Here is a 25776-nt window from a genome sequence, read left to right as displayed (position 1 = left end):
ACGGGGAGAGCGGCATAAATAGAGCCATACAGCACTTAGTCGGAGAGAGAGCCTGGGCACGACAGACCCGAACAAGAAGCAAAGAGTTTTTATTACAAATGATGAGAGTTTATTTTGTGGAACGGTGTGTGATTGTAGGTTAACTTAGTGCATAACGCCAAGACTGTGAGACTGTAATTTGTGCTGCAGAGAGAGAGAAAATAAATCCCTACCTGAACCAGGAAAGCTGCTTCTCGCCTCCTCCTTACAATATATATATATATATATATATATATACACTATATGGCCAAAAGTTTGTGGACACCATATGTGCTTGATGAACATTTGATTTCAAAACATTAGGCATCAATTTCCCCCTTTACTGTAATAACAGCTTCCACTCTTTTGGGAAGGCTTTCCACTATACTGTATGTAGTAACATGGCTGCAGGGATTTGCTCTCATTCAGACACAAGGCTATCAGTAAGGTAAGGAACTGATGTTGGTCGATGGGGCCTGACTTACAGTTGCTGTTCCAGTTCACCCCAAAAGTGATCAGTGGGGTTCAGGTCTGGGCTTTGCGCAGGCCAGTCAATTTCTTCCATGCCAGACACAGTAAACCATTTCTTTATGGACCTCACTTTGTTCACAGGGGCATTGTCATGCTGGAACAGAAAAGGGCTAACCCCAAACAGTTGCCACAAATTTGGAAGCACACAAAGCCCAAGACATTACATAAAGAAACATTAAGATTTTTCTTTACTGGATTTAATGGAGTAACCAAATTCGTTAATTAGAAGGGGGTGTCCACAAACTTTTGGCCATATAGTGTATATATAACTGTCTGGTTTGGTTCAGCTACAAAATCGGATAAGACTACAAATTACAGTTCGGACAGCTGAGAGGATTATTGGTTGCCCCCTGCCCTTCCTTTCAAGAACTGTACACTTCCAGCATGAGGAAAAAGGCTGGAAAAATCACTCTGGACCCACTCACCCTGCCCACTACCTTTTTGAACTGTTGCCTTCTGGCAATATATATATATATATATATATATATATATATATATATATATATATATATAGTCTTTTATACTTTATTTTCTATTCAATTGTTATCTTTTTTTTTTTTTTTTATTCAATTTTATACGTTTTTATTATTATCTACGTCTTGCTGCTGTTTTGTGTTGTTGTGCACTGGAAGCTCCTGTCACCAATACAAATTCCTTATAAGTGTAAGCATACCTGGCAATAAAGCTGATTCTGATATATATATATATATATATATATATATATATATATATATATATATATATATATACACACACACACACACACACACACATTTAAAAATATAAATTCAAATTTATTTTAAAAACCATATTATACGCACAGAAACAAGAATTTGGCAGAAATGTTCCCCAGTCAATTGTCTTTTATTTTAATCTATATCAGACATAATATCAGACAAACAACATACAAGACAGGACATAATACACTGACCCATTTTTACCTAGTGATTCAGTTAATCGACATTATTCTATCACACATTTAAATGCAAAATACACAGTTTATATTACTGTTACTAAGTTTTATATATTATAATATCATAAGTACTCTGTACCAGTTTTTTTGGTAATATATTTATAAACATATTTTTGTGTATTTGATTGTATTACATGTTTGTCATTAAATAAAAATATGCTGGTTTTATATATTCTTACACTGTACACAATATGATGATTTTTTTTTTTTTTCCAGAACATTTAAACAAAAACACCCAATAGGTTTATTTATAATGAATAACCCTGCTGCTCTACTAGCGCAAGAGTTATTACAGTAACTGTGATCAAAAGTAACATTTTCCTATATTTACTCCCAAAACAATGCTTAAAATGAAGGCCAGGGAACACTATTTTAAGGGTGTTGCAAAAGACCTCGTTAATAAAAATGAATAAATAATATTTTTACAAGTGACAGATCATTACAATAAAATGATCATTCGCCTCAAAGATTTGACACTGCAATTAAGCAAAGAAACACAATGTCTACAAGTCTATTCTTCGTAGCAAACATTATCATAAATTGAGGAATCAGTGTTGGATATTAGAGCAGTGTTCTGGCCAGATTCCCACGCTGTCATGGTCATTAGCATAAATCTGAAGACTCTTAATTAGAACTTAGACAAGGTGTTGTTTAGCAGTCATGCTTCTTTTTTGCCCCTGCCAAACAAATGTTTGAGTAAAGCATAAGGCAAGTTCTTTAGGTCTGGTTTGGTAGATTTCTTTGCCTTAAAGTTGAGTGCTAGTCAACATTGGCTAAATAAACTAGCCACATATTCCCTCTCATACTTAAAAAATGGTAACACTTTACATAACGTTCCTTTTATTAAGGGTTTATAAAGGAGGTTGTTAAGGACTAATTACAAATGCATTATAAATCATTGATATGTGGTTATAGCAACATGCATAAAAAGGGTGACTTTCTTGCAATACCTGCCGAATAGTGACCCTTTTTTTTCTCGTGTTATAAATGCTTAATAACACGTATACAATTTTAGTAACTTGTGAAAATGTACCTTAATGTAAAATGGACACATATGAAGAATGTATTAAGTTGCCAACATTAGAAACCTATGTAAATAAAGTTCTGTATGGTTTAATCAGGTTATCAGACTTTATTATATCATATATGTATGTTGTGAGTAAGCATAAAGACCTGAAATGTGTTTTTGTATGCAGAGGACTTTAGGTAACTTGGACTAGGTAAGGAAACCACTTGGTGTAGCACCATTCTTTTGACATCAACGTGACAAGAAAAGTGACAACATAAGTGAGTCAAGACATTACAGTAATTAATATAAACAAAAAGCGGACTGTAGCAAAATGGCATAACCCCTCTTTCCAATTTCACCATAATAGTTTATTTTTGCTGCATTGTGACATAAATCATGAACAAAGGCATGTTTTTGATTTCTGGTAATAAAAGTATGAATAAATGTATTAAGCAAGCATTTATAACATGCAAGTTTAAATGCTCACTATTTGGAAAATATTACACGATAGTTGCCCTGTTTTTCATCTTGTTATAACTGCATATCAATGACTTATAATGCATTTGTAAATGACTTATTAGTCATTAATCAACTCTATATAAACCATTATATCAGGGAACATTAAAATGTGTTCAAGGCTAATGAATTTTGATGTTGCACCACGCATGCTTACATTTGTGATTAAAAGACATTAAAGACAACTTCAAGGTCATCATATCTAAATCTTTGTAATACAAACATGTATAAATTACATGTACAGTAGCTCCAAAAGTATTTGGAGACATAAGCCACACTTAAATGTATTAATGCCAGCAAGAATGCATGTGCTGTTTCTTTAAAATAAATGACACTTCGTTGAACATTTTGTAATCTAACGCAATGACATTCATACGTTTTTAAGTGTGGCTTAAGTGCAGATACTTTTTTGGGCCACTGCACATACTTATGGACTGTTGCCTTTCTGAAACAAGGCAAAACCTTAAAAAAAAAAACAGGCCTTAAATATCACATAATGCTACTTACGCCAGCTTTACAGTGTTTTTCAAAACCTTGCAACTCATTCCTCTTGTTACACACTTAACTTTCAATACATTAACTTTTTTACTTTCACTTTCTGTATTACATCACAGACCATTAATCTTTTCATGGTATACTGTATGCCAACAGTGCAGAAACTGATTTGATGCTAGACATAAAAATGTCTAAGTATCTTTCAGAATCCTTGGAGAGTGAAAAAATGGCAGCAGAGATCTATTAATAGAGTAGAGAGATCTATTAATAGAGTAGAGATCTGTGTCCCAGTCAGAGGTCAAAGGGTTAAGGTCATCTTCTGTTGAAGCATGTACACTTTACCAAAATAAAACACCATGGTCTTTAGAAACATTTAGTTTGGTCAGGTTTTATCACAGGTATCGTCAGTACTAAGCTAGACAGTTTCTTTGACTATGGTAGAGATAAACAACAATTTAGTTCACAAATTTGAATATTATTAAGTGTACTAAATTGATTTATAAATTAGTGAAACAATGTATTATACAACTGACCATTTGTAGAGTTTGGTCAAAGTGAACATAAAACATATACTGACCAATAAATTAGATTGCCACCCAAGCCAATATCCCCAAAACTGAAGGCAACATTTCCTGGTGCACACAATATGGTTTCTTAAGATCTTGACCTGCCTAAACTGTAAAAGTTCCAGTACATTCATAGACCTTATAAAAGACTCACTGATCATGTCTCTTTACCAGATGAACAGCAAATACCTACTTCGATCTCACATCAAGTTCTTCAAGGGGTTATTAGCACCAAACAAACCCCTTATTTCTCAGTCTCTTAACCACTCTGCTGTGGTCCCCAAATTCCACCCCGAGCCCAAAAAAAATAAAGTCCCAGTGTTCATGTTCGCCCTTTTCACCCCAAATGCTTCTGTTTCCACATTTAGCCCTGCCAGCCTAGCATGTTCAGGCTGCTTGTTTAAACCTCACTAGTCTTGGTTCTGGTATCCACCAGAGCCATTATAATTAACCTCCATGTCAGTGTTGTATCCAGTGTATTCTGTGTTTGCAGGAGGTGCCGCTGCAAGATCCTGGCTTGGATCAATATAGTCATGAGAGAAGAGGGAGGAGCTTGCGCCTAGCTTGTACCTTTGAAATCCAAAGAAAGCTTGACCAGCCTTTAGGAAAATGAGGATAACAGAGTGGATGGAATGGGAGGGATTGCAATGGGAATTACATGATTATGGACACAGAAGGAAGAAAAGAGTGATTTTCAGAGCAGTGGTGAATTGTAAATAAATGCAAAGGCATTAATTAAGGAAGTCAAATTATGGAATGAGGCGTAATTGAAAGGGGATAGAATTAATGAGGATAACAGGGTGGGACAGAGCGGGAGGGAAAGATTGAGAGAAAAGAGACATTAGTTTGATGAAGCTGAAAGATTAAGATGGTTAGTAAGCTTTAAGATCAACAGTTACAAAAATGTAGGTAGTGGCCTTGTGAGAGACTAACCTTTTCATCTGTTATTTACACTCTTAAACACATGCAAAAAACAGAAATTTAAGACAAAATGTCAGAACTGAAAGTCAACCTTAAGACTGTTTAATCAGAACTAAAATTCAGTTTGTAAAAACAAAATCTGTCAGTACATTATAAGATCTGTCATGTAAGATATGCATCAGATTAAGCAACAATAGCATCTTAACTGTAAACATGATTGTGAAATTCCATGACAACAGTGAAGGCAAATGAGAGGGAAAAATAGCAAGTTCTGGGAATGTATCGAGTCATTAAACCCTTTAGGCAAACTTACATAGATTCTTAGCTATAACACAATGCTGGTAAGACAGTTGCATATGGGTCAGCTGTTTGTTTTTCATGTGCATCTGGCGCCCCCTAGATAATTAAAAATGACAACTGTAATTAAAAACAAATTCAGGACCCCAAGCAGTGATATTCTTCCTGGTAAAACTTTTATCCCCTAGAGATAAACAGCATGGAATTGGAGAAATTTCATGTTACTGGAGGTAATAAAATGAGTAACGAGTCTAATAAAATGCAGAAATCTAAATCTAAAACCCTCATGTGATTCCCATACACTGCCAGTGCAGTTTCAAAATCCACTGAGCTGAAATTCTCAAATGTGGTCTGAGAAACTTTAAAAAATAAAAATAATACTGCGCAAATGAAAAAAGCACTAACCCCACCAAATGAAAAGCAACTGAATAAAACTGTATGTTATATACACAGTTATGTGTTCTAAGTACCTTTCAAAGCAAATGCAAATGTTTTGGAGGAAAGCTAATGATATGATAAAGGCTTCAACAGATAAAAATGTGGAAATTAGATAATCTCACTACCAACCATGCTGTCATAAATTAAAATAGTTTAAAGGGATAGTCCACCCAAAAATTTTAATTCATCATTTACGCACATTCATGCCATCCTGGGGATGTGTATGACTTACTTTCTTCTACTGAAGATTTTTAGAAGAATATTTCAGCTCTGCAGGTCCTCACAATTCAAGTAAATGGGTGCTAAAATTTTGAAGCTCCAAAAAGCACATAAAGGCAGCATAAAAGTAATCCATATGACTCACGTGGTTAAATCAATGTTTTCAGAAGCGACATGATAGGTGTGGGTGAGAAACAGATCAATTTTTCTCCTCCCAGCCTAGTAGATGGCAATATGCATGAAGAATGCAAATTGCCAAATACAAAAGAAGAATGTGAAAGTGAAAGTGGAGATTTATAGTAAAAAAGGACTCAAATATTGATCTGTTTCTCACCTGCTTCAGAAGATATGGATTTAACCACTGGAGTCTTATGGATTACTTTTTTGCTGCCTATGTATGCTTTTGGAGCTTCAAACTTTTGGTACCCATTCACTTTTATTGTGATGACCAGCAGAGCTGAAATATTCTTCTATAATTCTTTGTTTGTGTTCAGCAGAAGAAAGAAAGTCATACACATCTGTGATGCCATGAAGGTGAGTAAATGAGATAATCTGTATCCCTTTATGGTTGTTCAAAGTTGATCCAGGTTGATTTAGTGCTTGACTTGGCACAGTGACAACAAGCAAAACAAAACAAAACAAAACTGCATCTTTGCTGTTATATGTGACTGCATGGTTTGTGGAATGGTTTTTGTAGTTTTTATCTACAGTGTAGTAAATGAAAGTGTTTAAAAGGCTAAACAAATGGAGGTGGCGTTTGATTGGTGAACAGTTTGTTGTATTCCTCTTCAAATGAGACTCTCTTTAGCCGCTCCACTGCCAGCAGAGTAAGAACACCCTAGAAAAAATTACATATTGGCCAGAGCCAGCGATTAACACAATGAACAACAGGAAATGCTGAAAATATTTAAACAATGCTGGATTAGTCTTGTCGATGCAGCTGGGTGATTTCTGTAAGAGAAGTACTTTGAGGAATACTGCAAGTAATGAAACACAGAGGTTAGAAGGAAACCTGCAAAAAGAGAAGCAAAGATTAAAATGGTAAATAAGAAAATGCCCTAGGCAGCAGAATACAGAGAAGATTAGTGAATAAAGCAGTTAAGTGGATCAGAAGTGCAGGTCATGTACAGTGGTTGATCTACAATCACATGACATTTATTCGGAAGGAAGACATGCATGTGATTAGGTCAAGAAAAGATCTAGGGGCAATGCATCACCTACATACAAAGTCAAAAAAAGGTAGACTTTGAATCTTACGAATCAGATACAACTGATATACATTTGATGTGCAGAAAGAAGCATTTGTTTTGAGTGTAATTTGAGCATTGTAAAAAATGATTGAAGAGTCAGATAATTTAGAACAGACCCAAGTGAATATGGAGAAGAAGGAGAAGGTGATGGCCGCTCTGGCTGCGTCTCCGCCCTCTTTGAGCAGGTTATCCTCTGGTTTGGCCACCTGCCACTGATTGGCCAGGAAACAGAATCCCACAAACCAAATGAAAGACCAGAATGCTGCAAGAAACAGAGGATAGGTGCAGAAATTAAGGTCTATAAAACAGGGAACCGACTCAACAATAAATATTAAATGATCTACAAACAAACCTATAGTAGAGTGTGATTAGGAAAGAAGACACGCAGATCTGATCAAAATAGTCAGCGCTATATGCAGGCAAAGAGGGAATTATGGCAGCACAAACCCAGCTTCACACTGCAGTTATGTCTAACAGCAGTCACTTTGTACCAACAGAGGTCAGTACAGCTCACGTTAATGTTGTGGTAGCAAAGATTCAGCTCTAACTCTAGGTGGACTTTTGAGAAAAGAAGACCTTAAAAACAACCAGCCAGTTGGGTGCAAGCATTATTTTATATCATACTACAATATTATAAGTCATTCCTGGGATTTGTTAATATTTCAACTTAGAAAAAAAAAAAGTCAACTACATTTGATTAATTGTCTGAATATGCCACAATATTAGGCACATTTTAAACCTCCAACAAATCATATTTTCCCACCTCAGGCATCAAAGCCCTTTTATTTTATATATTTTCACTTCTGTTTTATAATGTCTACATATGGGTGGAAAAAAATATTTGAAAATGGTTGATGTGACAGGGTTAAGTTCAGACTGAGGGACAAAACTTTATAGTCTGGTTTTTATTTAAACAAATTATGCATTTTTTGTCAAATATCTTTCTTAGCAAAGGAACACAAATAAACATCTACATTAATGACAAAAATTATAGACAGTGTGCACATTTTATTATTTTTTTTCTAGGTAAAAAATTCAGTGTAGTGCCTCAGGAAAATTATTTTAATACAATAATTATTTTAATCAATTATACTGGACATATCAACATCTTATAAAAAGTAACCACTTTAAAAAGTATGGGGGACTGAAATATTACTGAATCCCAGGAATGACCCATATACTGTACACAGTATATACACTGATGAGCAAAAACATTATGACCACCTGCCTAATATGTTGTTGGTCCTCTGTGTGCCACCAAAACAGTGCTGGCACACCGAGGCATGGACTCTACAAGACCCCTGAAGTTGTCCTGTGGTATCTGGCAACAAGACGTTAGCAGCAGATCCTTAAAGTCCTATAAGTTGCAAGGTGGATCTGCCTTGTATTGGACTTGTTGGTCCAGCACATCCCAAAGATGCTCAACTGGATTGAGATCTGCAGAATTTGGAGGTCAGGGCAACACCTTGAACACTTTATCATGTTCCTCAAACCATTCCTGAACAATGTGTGCAGTGTGGCAGGGCGCATTATCCTGCTGAAAGAAGCCACTCCCATCAGGGAATAACACTGCCATGAAGGGGTGTACCTGGTCTGCAATGATGTTTAGGTAGGTGGCACATGTCAAATTGATGTCCACATGAATGGCTAGACCCAAAGTATCACACTCCCTCCACCGGCTTGTCATCTTCCCACAGTGTATCCTGGTGCTATCACTTCCCCAGGTAAACGGCGCACACATACACGGCTGTCCACATGATGTAAAAGAAAACGGGACTCATCGGACCAGGTAAACTTCTTCCACTGTTTCAAGGTCCAGTTCCGATGCTCGCGTGCCCATTGAAGGTGCTTTCGACGGTGGACAGGGGTCATCATGGGCACTCTGACCGGTCTGCAGCTAGGCAGCAGGGTGCGATGCACTGTGTTGTGACACATTCCTCTCGTAACCATCATTACAATTTTCTGTGAATTGTGCCACATTAGACCTTCCGAACCGACAGGTTTCTATCCTAGCCTTCAATGTGGATGTCGCACATTGATGAGCCTTGGGCATCCAACAACCTGCCACCGGTTTGTGGTTTGTCCCTCCTTGGACCACTGTCGGTAGGTACGCACCACTGACCAGAAGCACCCACAAGCCTTGCCGTTTCAGAGATGCTCTGACCCAGTCGTCTGGCCATTACAATTCTGCCCTGTCAAAGTCGCTCAGGTCTTTGCTCCTGCCCATTTATCCTGCATTCAACATGTTGACTTGTTGAAATGAATTGATTGTTCACTTACCATCTAATCTACCCAGACCTTGACATGTGGCCTTGTTAGGAGATGATCAATGTTATTTGCGTCACCTGTGAGTGGTCATAATGTTTTGGCTCATTGTTGTGTACATATTTTTTCCATTGTGCAAAAATCATGTCTGGGATATGATCACATTATTTTTGGTCTTTTTGCCATTTATAGGACAGTACAGATACTGTATGCCAATGGGGAAGACACCCCAGCCACATTATTTTGCCTATTTAACTGAAATAAAAATATTTTGTTTACAAACATTTTATGTTTGAATTCAATGCTATATAAGAATAATCATTTGTTATATATTTAAGAAACTTTAAATCAACACTTGAGTTTTAAGTTTCTGCCTACTAATTAAACAGTGGTATTTGTAGCAATATTAAATAAAATTAATTTCTACAATTCTAATGTAGCCTATTCCATTTAAAATGTATTTATCTGAAGTCTAACCTCAAGCTTACATTTGATTGGTCAATGGTTAGTGAACATCTTAAGGTAACACACTACCACCTTCACAGTGAAAGTGCTGCTTACCTGAAACACCGATATCAGCCAACACAGCCTTCTTGCGGTCTTTGACGCTGGTTATTTGAGGAAAGTAGACATCCAGTGCCATAAACGCGGCACAGCAGAGGAAGGTCAGCGCACCCATCCCCACACCATAGTTACAAGCATTCTGGTTCCTGTTAAAGATGCAGTGCTCCTCCTCCTCGTTTGGACGGTTCATGTAGCCCTCGTTAGCAATGCATCCAAAGATCACGATGGAGAAGATCTTAGGATCAAGAAACAAAAAGTAAGATTATGTGAGATGAACTGACATATACTGGCGTCCAAAAGTTTGGAATAATGTACAGATTTAGCTGTTTCTGAAGGAAACTGGTACTTTAATTCACCAAAGTAGCATTCAACTGATCACAAAGTATAGTCAGGACATTACTGATGTAAAAAACAGCATCATCACTATTTGAAAAAAGTCATTTTTGATAAAATCTAGACAGGCCCCATTATAGCAGTCATCACTCCAACACCTTATCCTTGAGTAATAATGCTAAATTGCTAATTTGGTACTAGAAAATCACTTGCCATTATATCAAACACAGTTGAAAGCTATTTGGTTTGTTAAATTAAGCTCAACATAATCTTTGTGTTTGTTTTTGAATTGCCACAGTATGCAATAGACTGACATGTCTTAAGGTCAATATTAGGTCAAAAATGGCAAAAACGAAACGGCTTTCTCTAGAAACTCATCAGTCAATCATTGTTTTGAGGAATGAATGCTTGAAATTTCCAAAAAACTGGAGATTTCATACAAAGGTGTACACTATAGTCTTCAAAGACAAAGGACAACTGGCTCTAACAAGGACAGAAAGAGATGTGGAAGGCCAGATGTACAACTAAACAAGAGGATAAGTACATCAGAGTCTCTAGTTTGAGAAATAGACACCTCACATGTCCTCAGCTGACAGCTTCATTGAATTCTACCCGCTCAACACCTGATTTCAAATTGTAAACACTATTCATACAATGTTGACATTCTTGTTTGCATATTTACGGGGGTAAATGACATTGATTGGACAAGTGCACCAGTCCATTTAATGCATATCCCATCACTGTTCCTGAAACTAAATAAGCAGCGTGAAAGTTCTTGCAACTGTAAAAAGCACATTCATATTTAACAAGGCAGCACTGTTTGGTTTACAGTAGGGTAATACTGACCTCTCAGTCAAATTTGAATGCCACATTGTTTTATACAATATATTTGTGGAACAGCAATTTGGTTTTGCAGAGCTATATCTGCTCTAAAAAAGAGGTTCATAATCCAGTGTTAAAAGTGGCTTTAACGAGGGTTAAAAAACAGTGTGAAAAATCCCTTTAGATCCAATTAAACTAACTTTAAAAACTTTGTTTACAAGAGAAGCTGAAATCAGCACAACAGTGGGCATAATCAAACAAGCATTTTCTGCAACAACATTACATTGTGTCTTTCATCTAACCTCAACCTCTGGCTGAAAATATTTGCAAGGTTTGTTTTTGGTACTGATTTAGGTCTGCTTTTAATCTTAAATTATTGCTTTCTACTGGTTTTGTTTTTTAATGGGAGACTAGATTAGACTGCTGCAGCACTACCGTAACATATGCCTGTTTGTGCATGCTAATGAGCTCATGTTCTCTCTTTGGCTCCAGAGAAATAGCCATCTTGCAAGCATCTTAAGAGGATGGAAGCAAGTCTTGGCAAAGGCAAGGGTTTTAACAACTGACCTCTGCATCTGTACAATGTGTCCGAGTGTCTAAGTGTGTATGTTTGTGAGTGATGGAGAGAGCACAGTTATAAAACAAAACAAAAACTCTTCATTAATCTACTCATGCAATTTACTTCTCAAGTGCTTTTGGCTACCAACAGCCAGACTGTTCCATGTGTTCAAAATGTCAGCTACAACCCCATAATTTAACCCCAAAAATCAACTTTAATCTATAACCAATGCTTATAAAACAGGGGTTGGCAACATCAAATCAAATAAACACTCAGTCTGTGAGCTTAAATTTCAATGCCTCATTCAAACCTTTATCTTGAACTAATCAAGCAAAATTTAATAGGATAGCAAGAAATTTGGTCAGCATCAACTGGTTTGGTCTGAATGGCCCCTTCCACTATGAAGTCAACCTTAAATTTTAACTCATTACTAGGCCCATATGGAATTCTGTGCCTGCAGAACTAAGAATTGGGACCAAATTTATATTAGGTGTCCTTAACTACTGTGTACTTGCATTTGATACAATGTACTTATAATGTACATACATGTTGTTCCATTGTACTTGCATTTTAAAGCAGCTGCATTTAATCTGTAGTTACACTGTTAACCTTATCCATAACCCTAAGCCTGACCCTACCCCAACCCTTACCCTACACCCGAACCCTACCCCTCAACCTCAGTAGCAAAAAAATGTGAATCTTGTGAGAATTTTGCAGAACAACACGTAGTTACACAATAAGTACATTGTATTGTATGTATTTTAAATGTAATAGTATACAGTAGTTAAAGACACATAATATAAATAGAAACCCGGAACTGGAATGCCCATCCTTAGCAAAGTTCTACACATCCCACTCCCCTTGAATGTTTGTTTATTAAATGATTTGGCTAATTTGACTCCATTTACCACATTATACAATATTTAAGTAAATTCTGCAGATTTTACCCCAAAATCAGCACAGAAAATGGGGATAGGTCTGCAGATTCCATCCAGGCGTGTTTTTGTTTTTACCAGGAATGGACTTGCAGGTCAGATTTATAGAATAACAGTGGAGTTAAGAAATGTATTATATTATATTTTAAGTATAATTTCTTATAATTTATGCACCTTAGAAACTGGATCAGAGAAAACATTACATTTATCATCAAGTCTGCGATTTTGTGTGGCTTTTTTTGGCCTGTTTATGTAGCTACTAAGTGACTTGCCTGCCTTTAATTAGCTGTCTGGATCACAAGGTCTCATAGCCTATGAGTGCATGAAAGCAAGCATTGTAACAGGCAGCATGTGGAATCCTGATCTTGTGATCATCAGGAGCAAAGCTTTATGTGCTCCATATTTCAACCTGCCTTGAGTTATATACACACACACACACACACACACACACACATACATATATATATATATATATATATATATATATATATATACACACACACACGAGTGAGAAATAAATTCATTGTTAAGCAATTTAATTAAGTGGAAATGTGCAAAACCTTAAAATTCTCTTTGTTCCTTGTCCTAATACATTTTATTTTGATGCTGAAGTTTAAGAGCTTTCTAATCTTTATAAATTAAGGCATAAACTGACAAATATTTCATATACACATCACATTTTGTTGGCTTTCTTTGGTCCTCACTGTAATTTACGATTCTTCAGTCAGCAAGACATATCAGCTGGGGCTTGTTTGTGTGTGTACTATTTTAGAGTAGGCAACCATGACTCGCCCACCAATAAATCAATCAACACTTTGAAGAAAGTCATATGGGTTTGAAACAACATGAGTGTAAATTAATAGACTTTTCATTTTAATTTCTATCCCTTTAAGCATATCAAGTTTTTATGGGTGAAACATTCTGTATTTGGATCATTTTGTGACTGAACATGAATCTGACAATCCAGATGGTGTGAGTTTTTGTTTTTTTAACAAGGGAAAACTCTTCTTCTTGATGCATCATTTTCACCCCTCTCAGTCTGTTACATGCATGCTGAGATTTCCATATCTCTCTCCCCTCCCTCTCCAATCCCTCGCTTTTAATCTCCCTGACCCTTATGTTCATTGTGCGAGGAAAGAGAGATCACGAGAGAGAGAGAGACTGAGTCATAAGACTAAAAAATGAAGACCACCAATTTTGTATGGAAAAAAGAAAAGCTTTCCTACACAGTCAACCTGATATAACCATTGATAAATAACATTCAGAAATTCTGCATCCAGCATTACTGACTGGACATTAGAGAAACCAGATTAGGACATTTATAAACATCAATCATATGTAGAAAATTAGTTCTGCTGTGGTATAAACAGGAGAATTAAATTAAACCGCACTGGTTGCTATGCTGGCACATTTGTTAAATACAATATACTCCATATCAGCATGCTAAGAGAAAACAACCAAGAGTCTCAGCCACAAAGACTGGAAGATTTCATCAAACTATTTCATTCAGACAAAAAAAAACTCTGTAGCTCTTTGAGGGAGGTTTTCTTTTTCTGAAGAAGAATATAGAAGCTACTTTTCCATGAGATAAGAACTTAAATACACCTATATTATACAGATGTAGAGATCACAGACTGAAGTTGAGATCCCTACTTGTCTCACAAGTATTATGAAAAGCTTTAAGACTAATAAAGTTTTAAGATGTTGTGATAGCATCTGATTCAAACTTTGTGGCAAAAATGGTGTTTGATTAATTTCCATTAATCAGTTCAAACTGTCCTTTCAATTTGCTTTGCTAATCGAGACTATGAAAGCTTTCTGCCATTGTAATGGCACCCGATTTAAACACAAGTAGCAAAAACGGTGTTTGATTAGTTTCCGTGTATCAGTTTAAACTGTCCTTTCCATTAATCAATTTAATTAATCAATTGTGATTCCATAATTTACTTGCATAATTGCTCAAAAATGTTCAATGTAGTCTCAATGAAGTTTCAAGATCCTTCTTTGCCTTGTGAGCCGAGACCATGAAAGCTTTAAGCAGGGGTGCAACTTCACATTTATTGAGGGGTAAGCAACATCAATGGCAGAGGTGGGTAGTAACTCGCTACATTTACTCTGTTACATTTACTTGAGTAACTTTTTGGGAAAAATTTTTACATTTAGAGTAGGTTTAAAATTAGGTACTTTTTACTCTTGCTCAAGTAAATTTCTAAAGACTTTTTTTTAAACTTTTACTTCTTTACGATGGGCGGCGTTCCTGTCATTACATTACTGGGTTTAATTTGAATTAATGCGTAATTTATTGAGAGATTATTGAATGGGACTTTTACGACAGCGGAAGTTCACACAGCTGTGCGCGCTGTCACAAACTGTCACTCAAGCCGAGTCCATGACCGCTGCAGCATCATGCTCTTCAAACTAAGTGAATCACTTTCTTCGCTCCGCACAGTGAATAAAGAATAGTTTCGTCATGCAGTGCCTTCATTTAACACCAAGACAAGCGGACATTTCAAACTTAGTGCAGCACTCTGAGGTAAGTTGTGGCTCTAATGCTAACACAGGTTTTTCAGAGTAATGTGATGGTCATTTTCAGGGGGATTCTGTAACTGGGCTCTTATGACATGAGTTTTTAAGTGTACATTTTGAAATCTGCAGCAATATATCAGTGCGCTTTGTCCCGCATGTCATAAGCAGTATTTACGCATTTAACCCACGCAGCTATTGCAGCTATTTCGGGCTGATTAACTGTATGAATCCACGTAAACATCCAAGTTAAGTGTAAATGCTTTTGCTCTACGGAACTCGTGACTGACAACTGAAGCGCGAACAGACAGCATTTCTGTGCATGCACAGAGAGGTGCGTGGGGCGCGCGTGTGAGAGATGCGTGGGTGCGAGGTGATCGTATGGCAAAGGGAGTGGCTGTGTCTGAAATCCTTCACCCATTCACCATTTCCTATACAGTGAATGGCAGTAAGTGCACTATATCTCAGCAGCGAGTGAACGAAATGAGCGAGTGTATTCAGACGCTGACATATACACCGAGCGTCGGAGCCCTGGGGCTGTCGCAGAAACAACGTCACATAAGAACTTTTAAAATACTTGGGCCTAACCTGTTATTCTTATTAAATAATATACTAAAACAATAAATCTTCATTCTGTTTGTCATTTTTAATATTTATGTTAATATAAAGAGTAAACACATTTTATCAAATGTACATTATTGTACTTATTATTGTAAATTCAGAATGAAATAAAACATTGTAGGAGTGAAGGAAGCAGTAAACTCCCAGCTCATACATCTTCCCAGAGGTGGATTATGGGCAATTAACCATCGTTGAGTGTACATCAAATGTACATTCGAAATTAGAATGTACTGTGGGTAAGAATGAGTGAACAAAAGTAGGGAACGTGTGGCTCACTCAGAATTCAGACACTCCTACAAAATGGTGGACACCCGAAATAGTGCACTATATAGTGGATAGGGGGCAGTTGGTGCCCTACACAGGCTGTGTACTCTGTATTTAGAGAGCGGCGGTACTGCTGTACAAAACTAATGATCTAAATTATTTTGACACTGAAAACTGTAACTACACTGAAATAAGAATCCACTCAGGTCTTTAAAAGCTATAAAATAGCGAAAGTAGGCATTAATAAAGCATGATCTTGCTTTGGTTTATATTTCAGCATTATATATAATGTCCCTGTGGGTCATTTTCACGTTTTCACCATACTAATTACTAGAAAGGTTTCCAAACCTCTCTTCTTATTGACAAATTCATCCAGATCTGACAAGAGCCCTTAAAGGGATTGTTCACCCAAAATTGAAAATTCTCTCATTTACTCACCCTCATGCCATCCCAGATGTGTATGACTTTCTTTCTTCTGCTGAACACAAATGAAGATTTTAGAAGAATATTTCAGCTCTTTCGGTCCATAAAATGCAAGTGAATGGGTGCCAACATTTTAAAGCAAAAAAAAAAAACAAAAAAAAAAAATAAAAAAATAAATAAAGGCAGCATAAAATTGATCCATAAGACTCCAGTGGTTAAATCAATATCTTCAGAAGCGATGTGATAAGTTCCAATAAATCAGTTCAAACTGTTCTTTCAATTAATTTTAAAGTATGATTCAACAATTTACTTGAATCAGCACTCAAAAATGTTAACTGTTGTCTCAGTGTGGCATTTTCATATATTAAAATGTTGGATTAAATATATTCAGGGTATATTTGCAATGATTTTGCTAATGTATATAATTACATTTTGAGATACTGCCCTGTCTTGCGAATTTGTCAACATTATTAACTTTTTGGACAGTAGACTATATAGCAAATGTGAACCATTGTAAACATAGTGACGTCAGGCCCGAGGGGTTAAAGCCCCGTTCACACCGCCAGTGACATTGTGGCTTGGTGTCGCTAGTGGGCGTTCCTAATGTATGTCGCTGTAACATTATTGGAGGACTGCACGTCTGGCCATATCTTTTGAAAATGTGTTCACAGATGAGACCTAATACTGGTCAAATTAAGACATCAATACAATTTGTCAAGGAATCACTTCTCTTGTCTCTAAAAATGTACATTCTGCAGTGTAGTAGGGATGGGCAGGAGTACTCGAGTATTCAGGTACTCGGACGTGGTAGCAATGATCGATCATGAAAATGATGATCGATGGTTATCATGCATGATGTGACTTCTCACTTAATTCGACATTCAGTGACAATTACCTGACAACAAAACACAAACATGTTTTAATTTTAAGACTGATTACGTCGGAGCATCGCAGCTTTCCCCACAGGAGCGAGCGAACACACACACACACACACCAGGCGTGTGACAGTGGACCAAACAGCTAGACAGAGCGCAGCTAAATGGAACAGAATGCAGCATCTTCAAAACTGAACTTCAACTTAACATGCATATTAAAAATGTGATGGTTATGGCGTCTCCTGTTAAGGTTACCGAAACTTGAAAATAGACAGTTCAGGCAGTCACTGAAGGAACAGACAGACAGATGCATATTGTGCACATTCTTTCATTGAGTTGGGCAGCGAATCTTCTCATAATGACAAAATATGGTGACATTATATTTTGATTATGCAATCTTTTGTACCAGATTATTTTATAACAGCCTATTATAATGAATATACGATACACTGGAACAGCAAGACGCAATGCAGCAGCCAAAGACATTTGTCAGACATGTTATTATATATACAGTTATATACATGTCATTGCCTCTCGAGTACTCGAGTAGACAAAATGGCCAAAATGCCCATCCCTGCAGTGTAGAGTGTTTCATAAATCATGCAGCAGTGTTCAGTGCATTAAATCATTAACAAGACGATCAATCTATCAATATAAATCATTAACAAGACGATCAGTCTAACATGAATGAACGAATCAAACTCACTCAGAATGCAGACTGTTTCTGACACACATTTCCACGCATCGTTTTATTATATCTATGCATGTGGTTACAAACAAATGATACAGAACAGTAAAAATCCCTCACAACGCTGAAACTTCTCCATCATGCCTGCACTCATCTCCAGTCCGCCAGGAGACAGATGAGGTGAGCTCCGTTGTCTTCACTCTCATTGGTGGTCACTCACGAATGTCGCTATTCATTTGCATAAAGTTAAAATTTTCTCAACTTTGTCTTGTCGCTCTTCAAGGTGATCTCTGTCACTAACGGATTCAGCAGCTCATCTAGCCAGAAGTCACTGTGCTCTCATCAAAAATGAAAGGGATTGTGTCACTTTGTCGCTGGCGGTGTGAATGGGGCTTAAGACGTTGTAATAGTGCTCGATTTAAACATCAGTAGCAAAAACAGCGTTCAATTCATTTCCGTGAATCAGTTCAAACTGTCCTTTTGTAATGGTAGTTAATTATTCTTAACTAGATTTTATCTGCATTTTAGTTCTCACATTAAACACTTTTAATGTCAGGATCGATGATGATCTGGGGGTGCTTCAGCAAGGCTGGAATCAGGCAGATTCCTCTTTGTGAAGGACACATGAATCAAGCAACATACAAGGCTATCCTGGAAGAAAACTTGCTTCCTTCTGCTCTGACAATGTTCCCCAACTCTGAGGATTTTTTTTTTAAGCAGGACAATGCTCCATGCCACACAACCAGGTCAATCAAGGTGTCGTTGGAGGACCACCGGATCCGGACCCTGTCATGGCTAGCCCAACCTCCAGACCTGAACCCAATTGAAAACCTCTGGAATGTAATCAAGAGGTGATCAACAAAGCCGAGCTGCTTGAATTTTTGCACCAGGAGTGGCATAAAGTCACCAAACAGCAATGTGAAAGACTGGTAGAGAGCATGTCAAGACGCATGAAAGCTGTGATTGAAAATCAGGGTTATTCCACCAAATATTGATTTCTGAACTCTTCCTTAGTTAAAACATTAGCATTGTGTTGTTTAAAAATTAACTTGTTTTCTTGGCATTATTCGAGGTCTGAAAACACTGCATCTTTTTTGTCATTTTGACCAGTTGTCATTTTCTGCAAATAAATGCTCTAAATTAAAATATTTTTATATGGAATTTGGGAGAAATGTTGTCAGTGCTTTATAGAATAAAACAAAAATGTATATTATACTCAAACACATACCTATAAATAGTAAATCCAGAGAAACTGATATTTTTCAGTGGTGTCCTATTTTTTTTTCCAAAGCTGTGTGTGTGTGTGTGTGTGTGTGTGTGTGTGTGTGTGTGTGTGTGTGTGTGTATATATATATATATATATATATATATATTGCCAGAATATTATAACCAGGTGAGAGAATATCCTGCCAGGAAAGAGATGATTCACAAACTGTAGTATCTATCCATATTAATATTGTTAGAGGGTTATACTATAGAGGCTCTGCAAACTACATTTTCCCCTTGACGCAAGTACAAAAGGTGGACATATGGAGACTGTCACCCTGCAGCAGTATTCCACTGTGCCATCAGTCCCATAACAGACTACGGAAAAATGACTGTGCTATATTTAAAGCATCATATGCACATTATACAGGAGAGGGCAGCCAGAGAGTTGACAGCAATACATCTCTTTTTGAAAGGAGCTATTGCAACACACAAACAGGGAAATGATGTGGTTGATGTAATTTTGTGCTTCACAGAAACAGACTGCAGTTAGGTGATGGTTGGATACAGTGTATGAACACTTGGGAAAATACATGAAAGATCTGCTGATTCTTGTCTTGAGGATCTTTAATGCCTATGTTTTGAACTCTTAAAATATTTGTTAATGGCGGGTCTTAAAGGAACAATGTCTGCTTAGATCAGTCCGTCTAAGAAATTGAAAAAGCTAAAATGTGCAATTTTTTCAATGCTAAAATAATTTCTCCCATCCTAGCTTAATACACAGAAACATCTATAAGTAAGCCATTTGTAGGCTGATTTTCCCCAAAAGTGTAAACACTGTGGCTCTGTGCCGCTATAAAAAAAAAAAGTTCTTTATATAAGCATCAACACTGCAACAATGGCTCAACCAACAGCGTGAGTTTGAAGCGTGACTAGTCTCGCGTAGCTTTATATGTATTTATTGTTTAACTACGGGGCTCTATAGCAGCTTCAATTGGCCAAGAACAATCCATTTAGACAGGAAAGCCATCTAACTGAAATGTTAAGTGACCAGTCACAGTCGGTTTTGTCATTACAGGGTGTTTAGTAACCTGAGATGTATCATACCATAATAAAAGACCGACATGGGGGAAAAATAAAGTATATAATGGCGCGTGAGTCACTGCGACCAACTGCACAGAATACACATGGGAGAATAGTACGAAAATTTGAAGAGAGTCCAAGTACAGTGCAGAAAACCTCATTATAGATAATATTACAGGCATAACCAAGTAAATAAAGCAGAAAAGGCAGCTGCGCTTGTGGATATCTGCTTTATTTCTGCTACGTGCCTCAAACGAAATTCTTAATATCTTTAAAAGATTTGATGTCACTAACCTGGCAAATTCAGGTAAATTCTGTGATTATTTCGCACTCAGAAGTGCTCATTGTATAAACGCAGAACCTTATGAACACAACTCAGCTTCCAGGCGGGCTGATAAGACATCCTGTGTGCGTCTATTCGCAAAAGCCAATCAGATTTATTGACCGGTGGCTGCAGTTGGGCGTTATTTCTTCCATTCATTTTAATAGAAGTAGCCCGTCTTTGCTAAATAGTCTCTGGTGCAAATTCAAGGTAAAAGCACTTCACGTATGCTAAAAGTAAATGTTTTATTCACTATGCACTGAATGTACAATTGGTTTGATTCTGTATCTTTTGAGTAAATGCGATAGCTAACGTGGACATGCCATCCATGGTTGTTGGACTACTGTGTAATGTTATTTCCTTCTTCCTAATATATTAAAGCTAGTGTATGCAATTTATACCAGAAGCATTTTTTGTTATACTGGTTGAAAGTCTTTGCATCCTGACAGCAATCAATAAATCAAGTGCTCTGATACAAAAAAAAAAAAAAAAAAAAAAAAAAATACATTATCTGTTGCAGTCACAGGCCTGTAAAAGGCCCATCCAATCATTTCATTCGGCCCGAATGCAATGATTGGATGGAGTACCTGCCTGTCTAACTACATACCTGCCTACCTCCGCGCCCGTGCACTCAAAGATGTGAGTTGGGGTCAGCGAACGGAATTGCAAAAATAAATATTTTTAAAACAGCGTTCTGAATACACCCCTTGCCTGCAGTTTTTCAAACAGTCAGACAGTCCCGCACTATCTGACTGTTTGAAAAACTGCAGGCAAGGGGTGTATTCAGAACGCTGTTTTAAAAACATTTATTTTTGCAATTCCATTCGCTGGCGCTAGTGTCGCAGAAATGACATACTCCAGCTTTAACAATTTCTTCATGTGCAAATAAATTACAAAAAACTGATGACTAAACAGAAAGCAGAAGAAACTGCTATCTACCATTTAAATGTTTTTTTTTCTTTATTTTTTACAAATTTTTGTGAGAAATTGAGTAAATATAGTGCTAAATAAGAGTTTATTTTTTGTTTTGTTTTTTTAGCAATTTTATGTTTATGCTATTTACTATATTCAATTGTGTGATATACTGGAATTGTATCGGCCAGCCTGCTCTCTGGATATCGGCATTGGTCGACCACTAGTTCTATATGCATCAGATGGTTAGAGAACGGACTGTGGGTGGTCCAAAGGCATGCCATCTGAGGCTGAGATAAAGGGGATCACTTCTAAAATTCGAAACAATGGTTTTTTATGAATGTACACACACCGCCGCCACCCACCTATGACTCCGGAAGCTGCTCAAATTTCTGCCACGCCGTGGAGTGCAACTCGCATATTTTCCATTAAATTAGAGCCAAATCATAATCAGTGGACATGTATAGTTTACTCTAGCCTTTTTCATTCTTGAAGAAGAGAAAAACCTTTGTAACTTTTGTGTGCAATATCTGCCACATGAACCGCATCGACGTGCCCTGTGTTTGATACCTGTGCCATGTCCTAGCCGCAACACGGCGCTTCTCTTCTGGTGTGCGACCACCTTAAGGCGCAACTATCTGTTTGTCCAACCATTGAAAGACAGGAAACCTGTTTGGAAACGTAAATTATTATTTATTTTTTTTGGAAATTACACACTGCACCTTTAAATAAACTGAAAGACAAACTTTTACAAACAAGCCATGTTGATGGAGTCCAAGCCTGAATCAAACTATGGTAGTCTTCATAGTAGTCTCCAGATACTTATCTCTGAACCATGACTAAGGAGTTCACTGCATGCTAATATTGCAGTAGTTATGTTCATGTATGTTGCAGTATAGTTACATGTTTATAGTTATATGCAATATAGTCATATAGTTATGGAGGTGTCAAAGAGGAAACAGATACTGTCATACAACACAAGATACAAGCTTGGAAAGAAAGGTTGAAATGCAATAGGTTGAATATTCTAGAGACAGCTCTACAATACATGGTCTCATTAATGTCTTTACTCTTTATCCATTTTCCTTATAGTGAGCTTGTTACTATCCAGCCCGAGGTCTTAGTTAGTTGTCAGGCCAACACAGCAGCTCTCACTCAGATAATCAGTGTACGAATCAGACAAACACACCTCCAATTTATCCTGAAGATTCCATACATCATATTGCATATACACTAAAGTATTTCTAGCAAGTCAGTCCACTGGCGGCCATTTTTGGAATGCTCTCGGGAAGCTATTTCCAGTCGTGAAAGTGTAGCTCCTATCTACATGAATGGGGAAAGACCGAAATCTCCAAAATGGTTGGTCAAATTTACGATCAAAGAACATCTTTCAAATCACCAGTAAAATCTGACTACACTGTTATCATAAATTGTGCTTCTTTACCTCAGATTATGCTAAAAAAATAAAAAAAAATAAAAAAAAGGTTTTCCAGGCTTGTGTAGCTAATGCGCATGCATGTTCTCGAGTTGACTGACAGGCGATGACTTTATCTAAAAGGTGATTGGCTCCTTCACCTGTAAGGCAGGACTTCCTTTCTACATCTGTTGACTGTTCCAATTTCTCCCATTCATTTTTAATTGAAGTGGTCCATCTCTGCAAAATAATCTCAGATATTTACACCCACTGACATGACGACAAATCAACAATTGGTTGCGTGTAACAAAAGAACACACGATTTCTTATATGACTTGCCGTCAGAATACACTAGTTCAGCTATACTACTTACATTTCAAACTTTTAAGGGAAGCTAACCAGAGGGAAAATGCAATAATTAAGTAACTCAGCTTCCAAATACCCAACTATCCTTAAACTACACTTAAATAGTCATAATAGAAGTAATATACCAGATAGGCAATGTTTGTCCCATATAGACCACAGCCAGAAAAGTTTCATCGAGGTACACAGTATAAAATATGTCTACCATTTTCACAATGTTGTCTTATGAATATTTTTTAAATATGTTTGGCTTTCAGTGCTGAACAAAACTGGGTGGTCAGTTATGGTATTATTAAATGCTACATGCTAATTGTGATTTACGGAGTTTGTTGCAATGCAAACTTAACCAGCAAATAAAATTATGAATAATTTCAACTAGATATAAAAAAAGAATTAAGTAAAATCATGATGAATGCATTACTTGAACAATGCCACCTACTTCATAGTTGTGGTTTAATCACCCCTACAGACACCTGCCCCACCCCTCCTATAATCTCTCCAACAATCATCACCCCTTCACCATTTGTCCCTTCATAAAATGTTACTATCAACAAATAATGCACATATACTAACTTATGTACGAGCCAAATTTTAAATAAAACAGTAGACACCTGATTAAGTCCCTATATGATTTAGAATACATTATAAAACATGCCAATTTTAAAATATGTAGTTTAATAGATATGACTGAAAATGTATGTAGGTGGAAGGTAGAGTAATCCGCTATTCCTTTATTAATATTAGGCTTGTTCGTGCTTTTAACACGTGAAACCATAGCCCATTTCATTTGCTATCCAAACCTCTACCTGGCTGCGTTCTTCTCAACTCAGTCAATCGATGACGTCTGTTCACCCTGAACGAGCCAGGAACACAACGATTATCGGTTAAAAGAGTGGCAAATATATGGAATGCACTATGCACTTTTTTTTTTTTTTTTTAAATAAATACGATGAACTAACTAGCATGCACACCCGAAGGTCGACCAAAGAGCGCGTCGTAAGAAATATGACAAGAAATTAGTCGGAATCAACGGTTCTGTGGTTTATAACAATATAAGCAGTCCATTTGGCGTCATGCTGTTAGACTAGAGTAATGACATGGACGCTGCGTTACATTAACTGGCTTTTAAAAGACCGCGTAATAATGTCATAAACAATAATTGTTTTTAAATTAACAAATGAAAAACAAACACAGAGCGAAAGCGCAAATTCGCAAGAGAGATTTGTGCATTTAGGCGGCAAAGACTTATGAGCCTTTCGCGCGTCATCACTTGTCGCTCGCGCTTAAAGTATGCAATTAGTAGAATCACTCTCACCCATGACACTATTCGAAGAACAGTCTGCGGTTGCTGAAAGAACGTAATTGGATCGAAGGTGCCGCCAGCCTTGCCAGCCCCGTATGCCTGCTCCATCCTCAGAGGTTCGTGATTTCTCCGTCTTATTTTTTTTAAATTATAGTACAGAGATAATTGACTTTGATGTCGAATCAATTTATCCTCGCGCCACTGGACCTACACCTTGACTCTTCACGCACTGCCCTCTCCTGTCCCGATCTTGGCTGTCTGTTCTTTTAGGTTTTCTCCTGAAACGATGTCCCTTCCACTCCGTACCTCTCTCGTTTCAAGGGTGGAGATAAGAGTCCAAGTAAACACGCATACGAGGGAGCACGTGAGCGCGCACTATGCTGTCAGTCTTGATGCGCACTCTCGAGGATACTGAGGCGCGCTGCCGACCACGTGCCCAGTAGTTACTCAATGTTTATGAACGGAGTAGTAAAATAGAATCTTATGTAGATTGTTGAGGAGAACGTCAATTAAATGGCAATAAAATGCAGTACTGACCCAATTATATTCTACCCACCTTATGCCATTCAAGGGAATATTTAAAATTGCTCATCGATGTGACCTTGTGCCACCTAGTGACTGCCCACAACCCCACACCCTAGGACAAATGCTTAGTCATTTGCAGATAAAATGTTAGATAAAAATAATTTAGTTTATGGTAAAACAAAAATATGGATATGAATTAACCCCAACTGTTCCAAATTATTGCAGTTATGCAAAGTTTTTGATTTTTCAGATGGTGTTGTACAGGCCTAAATAATGTGCAGCATCATCAATGATATGTCTCTATAATAGAACATAATGAATTGATGAGCTATAAAGCACATGCATAAAGTTTCAGAAAATGAAGTTGAATGGACGATAAAGAGAGGGAGAAATATACAGTTACGTTAAGAGGATGTGGTAAATTAACTTGGAGTTTTAGTGTAGTTCAATGGTAATTTATCAAACAATCGTTTACATCGTACAAGCCAGCATTCCAAGAAAACAAATTTCTACGGTGAAACTGTTGATAAAAAAAATAACTGG

The 25776-nt window shown here is 37.1% G+C and overlaps 1 protein-coding gene across 2 annotated transcripts; it reads right to left on the bottom strand.

Annotated features, from left to right (window-relative positions):
* Nucleotides 1-1371: 1371 nt before the first annotated feature.
* LOC127451594 (synaptogyrin-1-like) lies at nucleotides 1372-25708 on the bottom strand. 2 transcript variants are annotated; one of them, XM_051716392.1, is made up of 4 exons: nucleotides 24721-25708; nucleotides 10060-10297; nucleotides 7350-7495; nucleotides 1372-4707 (listed from the first exon to the last, which is right to left on the bottom strand). In XM_051716392.1, the coding sequence occupies exons 1-4, from the start codon at nucleotides 24814-24816 to the stop codon at nucleotides 4519-4521; spliced, it is 669 nt and encodes a 222-aa protein (XP_051572352.1). In that variant the 5' UTR covers nucleotides 24817-25708; the 3' UTR covers nucleotides 1372-4518. The 2 variants fall into 2 exon arrangements, with proteins under 2 accessions (XP_051572352.1, XP_051572353.1); XM_051716393.1 differs by lacking the exon at nucleotides 1372-4707 and adding an exon at nucleotides 6443-6821.
* Nucleotides 25709-25776: the final 68 nt, after the last annotated feature.

Source organism: Myxocyprinus asiaticus, chromosome 14 (genome assembly GCF_019703515.2).
Source record: "Myxocyprinus asiaticus isolate MX2 ecotype Aquarium Trade chromosome 14, UBuf_Myxa_2, whole genome shotgun sequence".
Classification (NCBI taxonomy): Eukaryota; Metazoa; Chordata; class Actinopteri; order Cypriniformes; family Catostomidae; genus Myxocyprinus; species Myxocyprinus asiaticus.
Note: the sequence above shows the minus strand (reverse complement) of the source record. Positions and strands in the feature narration are given on the sequence as shown.